This window comes from Pediculus humanus, genomic scaffold (assembly GCF_000006295.1).
Source record: "Pediculus humanus corporis 1103172107781 genomic scaffold, whole genome shotgun sequence".
Taxonomy (NCBI): Eukaryota; Metazoa; Arthropoda; class Insecta; order Psocodea; family Pediculidae; genus Pediculus; species Pediculus humanus.
In genome coordinates, this window is record NW_002987376.1 from 114,238 (window position 1) to 124,060 (window position 9,823).

Genomic DNA, 9,823 nt, shown 5'->3' on the forward strand with positions numbered 1-9,823 from the left:
AGCAAACAAATCATAATTCTGTTTGAAAAAAAAAAAAAAAAAAAAAAAAAAAAACGATACCCCGTTTCCTGTCATCACCGATAAAATATTTTGTCTTATTTTCTTTGCCTTTTTGTTATTGTTTTCGGGGCTCCCCCCCTTTTGTTGTTATTTTTTTTTTCTTTTCTAATCTTTCATGCCAAAAAAGGATAAAAAAAAAAAAAAATTAAAATTAAATACAAATGAATAAAGAGAAACTAATAATACGTCATAATTTTTCTGGGATGGGGGATGGGCGTAGGGTGGGGTAGGGGTAGGGGTAGGGGAATAAAATTTAAAAATTTAAAAGAACGTTGGGGTTTGAATTCGCGAACGTTTTTTTAACATGTTTGATTAATAACGGAAACGCGGAAAAATTTTTGGCGACGGTAAATGACGGAAATCGTTTTCCGTACGTATGAATTTTTAAATTTTCCCCTCCCCCCTCGTTCTTCCCATAAAAAAAAAAAAAAGTTTTTATTCAGAATATTAGATTTTATTTCTCTCTCTCTCTCTCTGTCTTTTTTTTTCAATCGATTATTATTATTATTTTATTTCATTTTTTCCGCTACGCGGTTCATGAAAATCTCAACAGATCAAATCGAAATGTTTGAGTCGATTGAGGGTGGATTGAAAATTGAAAATTGGAAAGAAAAAAAAAATCGATAGGCGGTTCTGTAGGGGGTGCGTGCGTGCGTGTGCGTGTGAAAGGGGGAGGGTCGGGGGGTAGTTACGAGTAAAACAATTTTTTTATTTTATTTTTAACCGATTATTAATTAATAAACTCACCTGAACTCTCGATTCCGGTAAATTAATTTTTAATGCTACTTCTTCTCTCATGAATATATCCGGGTACCTCGTTTTGGCAAAAAGCGTTTCTAAAACGTCCAATTGTTGCCTTGAGAACGTCGTCCTTTCTCGTCTTTGCTTACGGGCGTTCGCTACAAAAAAAAAAAAAAAATTTATTTTATTAAAACGTATAATACGCGTACACCTGCGTTTTATATCAATTAACAATAGAGGCGTGGAAAACGATTTACGAACCAACTGTACCCATACGAGAGAGAGAAAGAATGAGAGAGAGAAAAAAAAACAAAAAAAAAAAAATAATAATAATTTTACTGGAAGCAGAATATATCGGGAATGGAAAAAAAAAAAAAAAAAAGAATGAGAGAACTAAGCCGGATTAAGGCCCCTGCTGCTGCCTTCTGAATGGGTGAGCTACCATCGAATGGATGATGCCCATCATTCATCAGTATGATTTTTATATATATATTTTTTTTTTCTCTCTCTACGGTTCCCTTTCCCACTGCGGCACCCTTTTCCCCCATACTCCACAACCACGCACGCACGCACACACACACACAAATTTAAAAAAAAAAAAAAATTTCTTTGTTCCGTTTGTAAAAGGATAATAATAATAATAATAAAAAACCCGACGCGTTTTTATTTTATTTTATTTCGTTTAAAAACTTTTGCAGTTATCGATCGATTCTCTAATAAATTTTTATAAATAAAAGAACAACGGAAATTATTAAAATGTTTCAAAACAAATTTAAAAAACAAAAAAGTTTCGAAACAAATGATTTATTGTTTTTTTATTGTTTTTATGTAAAATATAAACAAACGACGGCGGGGGGTGGGTTTGTTTTGATAATAAAAATTTTCCAAACGGCAAATTATTTTTAGGAAAGTTTCTGTAGTTAATGATAGAAAGAGAGAGAGAGATGGAAGGTATATGAAAGGATAAAGAGAGAGAGAGAGAAGACAATAATGTTAAAAAAACGAACACAAATCGATGGCGATCGTTAGATTTTTATTTAAAAAATGAAAGTGAAAACTCTAACAAAAAAAAAGAAGAGTAAAAATTAAAAGGAAGAAAAAGGAAAAAGGAAGGAAAAGGAGAAAGGTAAAAGAAAGAAAAAGGAAAAAAAAAGAAGAAAATTCGATTGGTTAAAACCCAAGATTACTACTTTTCCTTACATTTATTTAAATTTTCGATTGCATTACAGAATAATCTCAGATAATCTTCCAGCCGAAAAAAAAAAACTGTAAGGAATAAAAAATTAGCTAAAAAAAAAAAAAATCTGAAAAGGAGAAGAAGAAAAAGAAAAAGCAGAAGAAAAAGCAGAAGACATCTTTTTGCGGCGGTATTAAATCTCGCGGTTAGAATTATCCTCGAATCTTTTCTCTCTTTAATGCTTTTCAATATTTGCTCAACAGTTGCAAAATCGGCTTTTTAAACACCTTTTTGCGGTAAACAACATTTTCTTTATTTTAAAAAAAAATAAGAACTCTCAGAAGTTGACGAACGCAAAAAAAAAACCAAAAAAAATAACCAAGAAAAACTTTTTCTCGAAAGGAAAAACAATACGAGGAGGACGAGGAAAAGGACAATGAAAAGAATTATTAATGTGAGAGAATGATGAAAAAGAAATGAACAACCAACCAATCATTGAACCAATCATCAACACGCGCAACCACTTTTAAACCTTTTTTGCTTTTTTTATAATTGCTTAAAGTGATAAAAAAAAAAAAAAAAACAAAGTCGGGAAAATTTATTTGGAAAATGTGAACGACGACGACGACGACGAAGCTCATCGTAAAAGGGCGACAGGCGAGAAAAAAAAAAAAAAAAACATTTGATACGTTTCCCACATCAATAACTAACTAAAAAAAAAAAAAAAGCTTTTAAAAGTCATAAAAACATCACGCGTTGCTGTTGTTTCAACAAACCAAAAGAAAAACAAACGTTTGTCTAGTGCTACGTCTTTTATTTTGGGGTGAATATTTTACCATCGTTTTATTTTTTTAAAAAAAAAAAAAAAGGAAAGAAATTTTTTTTTTTCCATCTTGTGATTTCCCCCTCCCCCTCCCCGCATCCTTTCGTTCCCACATCATTTTTCCACTCATCAGTAATGGATGGTGGATTTACCGCAAATTGCTGTTGTTTATTGAAATCGAGTTGAATATAATAAAAACTCGATAGAAATGAATTATTTACCCCATGATGATGGTAAAAAAAAAAAAAGAAAAATTGAAAATAAAACAATTTCCTTCCTCCTTTCCCGTCTTCCGGTTACTTCCGGTTAGTCGGATGATGATGATGGAAACAATTTAACGGAAATAAATGAATCGATTTGTGTCGTCGTCATCGTAGAATTTTGATGGACGTGTTGATATTGCCATCTGTCGTGATTTTTATTAATTAATAATATTCGCACCTGAAAAATATCGATTTGCGACGAAAAGGAAAATATCTGTGTCGGAAATAGCCATTTCTTTGTTTAAAAACAAAATAATAATAATAATATAAAGGACGACGAAAAACGATCAGTGGAAAAAAAAGAACAATGAAAGAAAAAAAAAAGAAAAGCAACAGGAGAATAGAAAAAAATGATGAGAGAAAAATATTAAAGAGGAGAAGGAGGGAAATTAGAAAAGGCGGCGGCGGCGGAAGGTTGAAAAGATTTTTGAAAAGGCGGTGAAAGGAAGAGAGGGAAGGTAATAATAATAATAATAATAATAGTTGAGCATAAAATAAAGAGGGAAATAAGCGGATCAAACCTCCTCCGCCGTTATTAACATCAAAGAACTCTCGCTAATGAATTGAATCAAGGAGGAGAGAAGGAGGAGGAAAAGGGAGAGAGAGAGAGAGGGAGACAACAGCAATTCGCTTGAGACAGGCAAATTTAATAAATAATAATAATAATTTAAAAGTCGAATAAGTTTTCCGTCGGTTATGCCACGGGTAGTGAAAGAATTTGAAAACTAAAAGAATGAAAAGTTCTGGGAAAATTCGTGCCGAATAAATTTTCTTACGGATTTTCCCAAAAAAAAAAAATCCGTCGGGGAAAGTGTTAAAAAGTAATTAATTACTTCACGTTTAACTTTTGACATGATCTCGGGTACTCGCAACAAAAAGAGAAGCAGTGAGAGTGAGAGAGAGAGAGATGATAAAAATATGACGTAATGATAAAGCAGAAGATTCTTTTTTTTGGTTTTTATTACGTAATCGAATGAAAACCATCAACTACAACATTGCGGTTAATAGGAAAGTAAATTGATGAAAATAATTCTCCAGAGAAATGTTCAACTGGAGAAAAAAATTCAACAAAGAAAATTGAAAAAAATTTGGGGTTTTCTCTCTCTTTCTCCTTTCACGACGTTATTAATTTTTTATTAATCGAAAATATTTTTTTTCCCTGTACGATTTCCAGAATTTTCCAAAAGTTTTAGCTATAGGAAATTATCGTTTTTTAAATCTCGTGGATTTTTTTTTATTTACACGTACATTTTTTTTAAATCGTTCCCGACGCCATTTTGTTTTTCAAACCGGAAACAAAGAAACGTTTACAAAAATAATTTTCCATCGTCTTCCACCAATTTAACCGTTTTTGTTTTGCTTTTTGTTTTTTTTTTTTTTGGACAAACAATTTCCGGTCGGATAAAAATTCTATTCCCGAAATTTTCCAAAAAAAAAAAAAAAAAATGGGGGGAGGAATGGGGGTCGGAATAAAAAAAAGGGAACTTACCGCCATAAGGTGAATGATCTAAAGTATGTCCTAAACCGAAAGGTCCTGTCAAAGCCGGCGGACCCTGTCCGGGAAATTGCGGTCCTTTTAAATATCCAGCCATGTGACCGAGTCCCACTGGAAAGTTCATAGAATAATCCTAAAGGAAAAAAAAATGTATATAAAAAACCGGTAATAATAATAATAATGATAATAATAATAAAATTTTATTTTGTCTTTTCGTTAAGTTGTTGTTTAGGATGACACATGGAAAAAAAAAAAAAAAAAAAAAAAACTCTTTAAGAATATTTTATTGATAAAATCATTGAATAATGTGATTGGTGGAAAATATCAACACACGCACACACGCACGCACACACACAGACACACACACACACACACCCTTGTGAGGATTTTGTGTCATATTTGTGATTACATCTTCAGACATATATTTCTAATGTCACGGACATTTTATGGCATTAATGTCTATGTTATTACGTCGCGCAGGTTGTCGTTGTTGTCGTTGTTTGTCTTTGTCGTTTGTCGTTGTCGTTGTTGTTGCGCATACGAAAAAAAAAAAAAAAAAACGTTTTCACGTTTAATTGTTAATTATCATTTTAGTTTTTAATAATCGTATCTAATACGACTAATTGATTTTTTTTTCCCTTTCTGTCTTTTTTTTCTTTTTCATAATCTTTGTCTGTGAGAGAGAGAGAGAGAGAGAGATAACGTGATGATAATAACCGGTGGGTTTAAGGGTACAAAAAAATCAATTGGAAGAGAGAAAAAAGTAAAAGATTTTAAATTTAGATCGAATGTAAAAAAAAGTAAAATGTCCGCACGTGTTCTTAAACGTGTACTTTATAAGATAAATAATGAATGATTAGATTTATGATGACGTATTATGAGGACCTTTTGCATCCTTTTTGTGTAAGGGATGTGTTATGGATTTTTAGTTTTTTTAATGCCAATCAACTAATACTTAATTGATTTAGTTTTTTTTTTTTTTTTTTTTTTTTTTATAAACATTGTCCACGCCGTCGTCCTCATCTCGCATATCAATTCCGCCATTTTTTTTTTATTGGTAAACGGACGGTGGAAAGTTATTTGATAAGTGATAACGACAAATTTTTTTTTTTTTATATTAACTTTGACGACATTTTTTTTTTTTTTGTTTTTTCTCACATCCTGTCAATGTTGTCATTTAAAAAAAATTTTTTTTAAATCACGAGGTGGGTTGGTCTTGTTAGGTTTTCTTATGGGTTTTACTGTCACTTTAGTTTTTTTTTTGTCTTACAACGTTCTCCGATTAAATAATAATAATAATAATAATAATAATGAAATTTTTAACTCACCATATTAATTGTGACGTCGTTTTAATAAATGTCCAACAGATTTTTTGTTTTTTTTTTTTCGAACGATGTTTTTTTGGTTGTTGTTGTTGTGATTTGACGTTTTTCGACTGTCTCGACTTTAAACCTGAAGAGAAAAAAAAATTTAACAATGAAACAAACAAATACAAACGCACAAACACGCACCCCCCCAAAAAAAAATGTTTATTTTTATCTTAATGAACGTGTTCGATATCGACGACGGTTTTTTTTTTTTTTTTTTAAATTTTTTTGTGATTTTTTTTTTTGATTGTTTAGACGTTGTTTCAAAAAGGTTAAAGACCGAGAGGTTAACGTACCTTATTTTTAAAAAATTATTGTACCTTTCAAAGCAAAAAAAAAAAAAAAAAACAAAAAGAAAACAAAACAAAAAAACCGCAAGAATAAAAAAAAAGGTGCGAACATGATAGAAGTTAAGAAAAACGAATAATAATCATTATTATTATTATCGTTTCCCGCGTTTTTTTTTTAAATAATTGAAAATAATAATAATGATGATGTACCTGATAATTATAAACGCCGCGTAAACAATGGTTCGGTACTTACACGAATAAAAAAAAAAATAATTTCCGGGAGAAAACATTTTCGCGTTGGAGTTAAATGAATTAATTGAATTTTTTTCTGGAACGTTTCTGGAATATTTTACGGGAAAAGAGAGGAAAAAGAAAAGAGGAAGGAAAATTATATGGAAAATTAATTAATAAAAGCAAATTTTCTTTTTAAAAAAAAAAACGCGCAAATTGGGTTTTTAAAAATATTAAAATTTTAATGGGTTTATAAAAATATTATTAATTGGTTTGGAGAAAAAATTTATAATTCCCGCGTTACAAACCGGAAATGCCAAATATTTAAAAAAAAGAAACGAATTTAAAAATTTCGTTCGGTTGAAATTTTTATAATTAATATTCGTACTACAAAATAAATTTTCCGACGGATAAATTCAATAAACGAATATTTTTAAACATGAGCGCAAAACGTTTCTACCGCGGTAAAAATTAAAAATGGCGGATTTAAAAACGATTAATATTAAAAATATATATATATTAAATAAATAAAACGATGAATTTATGCGTTTGATGTACGCCGCGCGTGCGATGCGTGCGTTTTTTTAAATGTTTTTGTTTTTCCGTGACGTGCGTAAAATTTTCTTTTTATTACAAAAAAAAAAATTGAAGAAAACAAAAAAAAATAAATATTTGAATAATACCTTTCGATTTATTTCGTAACCTCAATAATTTTATTAAGTTTGCATAATCCAAACGGTTCATCCGTGTGATTTTATCGTGGTAGAAGAATAATAAAAAAAAAAATTAAGCTTATTTTAGTTGTAAGAGGATAACAACATTGTATCATAATAATAATAAGCTTAGAAAAAACACTTGCACACACACATATCACTCTCGCGATTTTTTTTTTTTTTTTAAGTAAAAAAAACGTGGCGGTAAGACCGATCGATCGTTTCTTTTTTATAAAAATAAAATTTCCCCGAAGCAGACGAAAAAAAAAAAAATTCAGGTACGATTTCGTTAAATAAAATAAACAAAAACAAAAAAACAATTTTCGACCGACTAAACTCATCGATTTCGCCGTTGGGAAAATGAAAAAAAAATTTTGTTATTTCATTATCCAATAATCGCAGCGGCCGCAGTTTTTTTTCTAAATGAAATATTAATTGATTATACGTTAAACGTAATTCTTTAATATTTTTTTGTCTTCTTACCGTTCCGAGAGAAAAAAAATAATTATTACTATTTGAATATTAACGGATTCGTCATTATGGCGGTTAATGTTTAAAAAACTAAAAAAATTTGTTTTTTTTTGGGGGGGGAGGGGTTTAAAGTGGTACGAGAGTAATAAATTATCGCACGTATTCGTACACGTGAGAAAATAAATAATAATATTAATAATTAAATAGAAAAAAATCAGGTACGTCGAATGTAAAACGAAAATTCGCGACATTTTTTTTTTTATTACGGGCGACGATGAGTAATTTTTATTATTATTATTATTATTATTATTATTATTATTATTATTATTAGTATTATTATTATTTTACCTAAAAACCAAAAAAAAAAAAAACAAACAATTCAAAGGGTAATAACCGGTAATGGGTATCGTTCGAAAGTTTTTCAACCTTTCTTTTCAATTCATTTTTTTTATTAACGACAGATTTTCATTCAGGTACGAACCAAAAAAAAATTCAGGTATTTTTTTCCGACTTGCTTTTTTGTCTTCTTCGTGCGAATTTAAAAAAAAATTCTCAAATGAATTCTCTCGATAATAATATATACAAATTTTTTATTACCGTCCGTTAATAATAATAATAATTCATTAAATTATTTATTACTCTTCCGGGTGCCCCCCAAAAAAAATTTACCTTGTAACTACTGCGATCTAGTGACGATGATTATAATTAAAAGAAAAAAAATCAATTATTAAATTTTATTTTGTTTACGTGTGCTCGAACCGAACTCGATTATTATTATTGTTATTATTATTATTAGTATTATTATTATTATTTCGGCCTTTAAAAAATAATAATTTTAACGTATTAAAAATTAAATGTAAAAGAAAAATAAGAAGAAGAGGAAAGAAAAAAAAAGGTGGGAAAGGTAGTAGTAAATGGGATGTAACAAACAATGTTATTATTCTCCCACTGCAACAAACGGACACGCCTTCCTCTTCAAAACGTTCTGCCCATTAAATATTTATAATAATAATAATATTAATAATAATAATAATAATAATAATAAAACATTTTAAGTTACGTGCATGGTAAAGAGAGAGAGAGAGAGAGAGAGGGAAAACCTCTCATGGATGCTAATGACGCAAACCTTTGAAATGTCCAATTTAACCGGTTTTTTTTTTTTTTCATTTTCATTTTTTATTTTTTGCCTTTTCATTAATGGTAGAAACCTTCCGGTTATGATAATGAGAAAGAGAGAGAGAAAGAAATCGTGTGCGTGTGTGTGTGAGAGAGAGAGAAGGGTAATATAATTTTGTGCCGTAAAAAAAAAAAAAAAAAAACTTTTTATTTTTAATGATTTAAAAATTTTATTTTAACCCTTTTAGTAAATTTATTATTATTATTATTATTATTATTAGTATTATTTCATCCCCTTATATACGTGTGTGTGTGTGTGTATGAAGATACAAATGAAAATCCGAGGGTGAAAATGGGCGGTTAAAAAGGGTAACACGATAAAGAAACAAATAAAAAAAAGTTTTTTTTTTTTTTTTTTGCAAACTCGGTAATGGAGTCGCCATAATTTTGTTTTTTTTTTTTTTAATATTTACCTTTTGCATGTTTTAAACGAATAGAAAACGAAAATAAAATTGTCGTGGTAGTAGAAAGTCAAAAAAAAAAAAAAAATTAAACACGGAATAAGACTTTGATAACATTTAAACATAAAGTAAAAAGTAGACAGTGTAAACCCGATCGAATTCAAATCGCCATTTTGTTTTTTTGTTTTATTTTTCAAGTTGGCAACATTTGAAACGTTTTAAATTAAGATTATGCGCGCAAAAATCCGCCATTTTTAATTTTTAAAATTTACGATTTTAATACGCAGTAAAGAAACTAAATTCGTTCGTTTGTTACTAATGTTTAAATTACAAACAAACAAACAAACACTTGATATTTGGTCGTTTGAAAGGAACAAGAGGTTTGTCGAGAATAATAATAATAATATAAAAAAAAATCGTTAAACAAACAGAAACCGCTAAATCATTTTTTTTTATTCTTTCGAAATTTCAATGTAATAATAATAATAATGATGATGATGATGATGATGATAATGATAATAATGATAAAATTTGAATGCTAATATTAAATATATTGTTGTACTCGTGCACGAGAGAACAACAATACGAATATATACATTTATATATGAAAATCAG

At 29.2% G+C, this 9,823-nt stretch overlaps 2 protein-coding genes across 2 annotated transcripts; both read right to left on the reverse strand.

Annotated features, from left to right (window-relative positions):
* Positions 1-606: 606 nt before the first annotated feature.
* On the reverse strand, positions 607-1,075 carry Phum_PHUM363330 (Homeobox protein EgHBX4, putative; the record flags this gene model as incomplete). Its single annotated transcript, XM_002428065.1, has 3 exons — positions 607-693; positions 808-959; positions 1,063-1,075. The coding sequence occupies 3 exons, from the start codon at positions 1,073-1,075 to the stop codon at positions 607-609; spliced, it is 252 nt and encodes an 83-aa protein (XP_002428110.1).
* Positions 1,076-4,025: 2,950 nt separating this feature from the next.
* Phum_PHUM363340 (uncharacterized protein) lies at positions 4,026-5,589 on the reverse strand (the record flags this gene model as incomplete). The annotated part of the gene is made up of 3 exons (XM_002428066.1): positions 4,026-4,114; positions 4,554-4,692; positions 5,560-5,589. 3 exons carry the CDS (start codon positions 5,587-5,589, stop codon positions 4,026-4,028), a joined length of 258 nt encoding a protein of 85 aa, XP_002428111.1.
* Between the last annotated feature and the right edge of the window lie 4,234 nt (positions 5,590-9,823).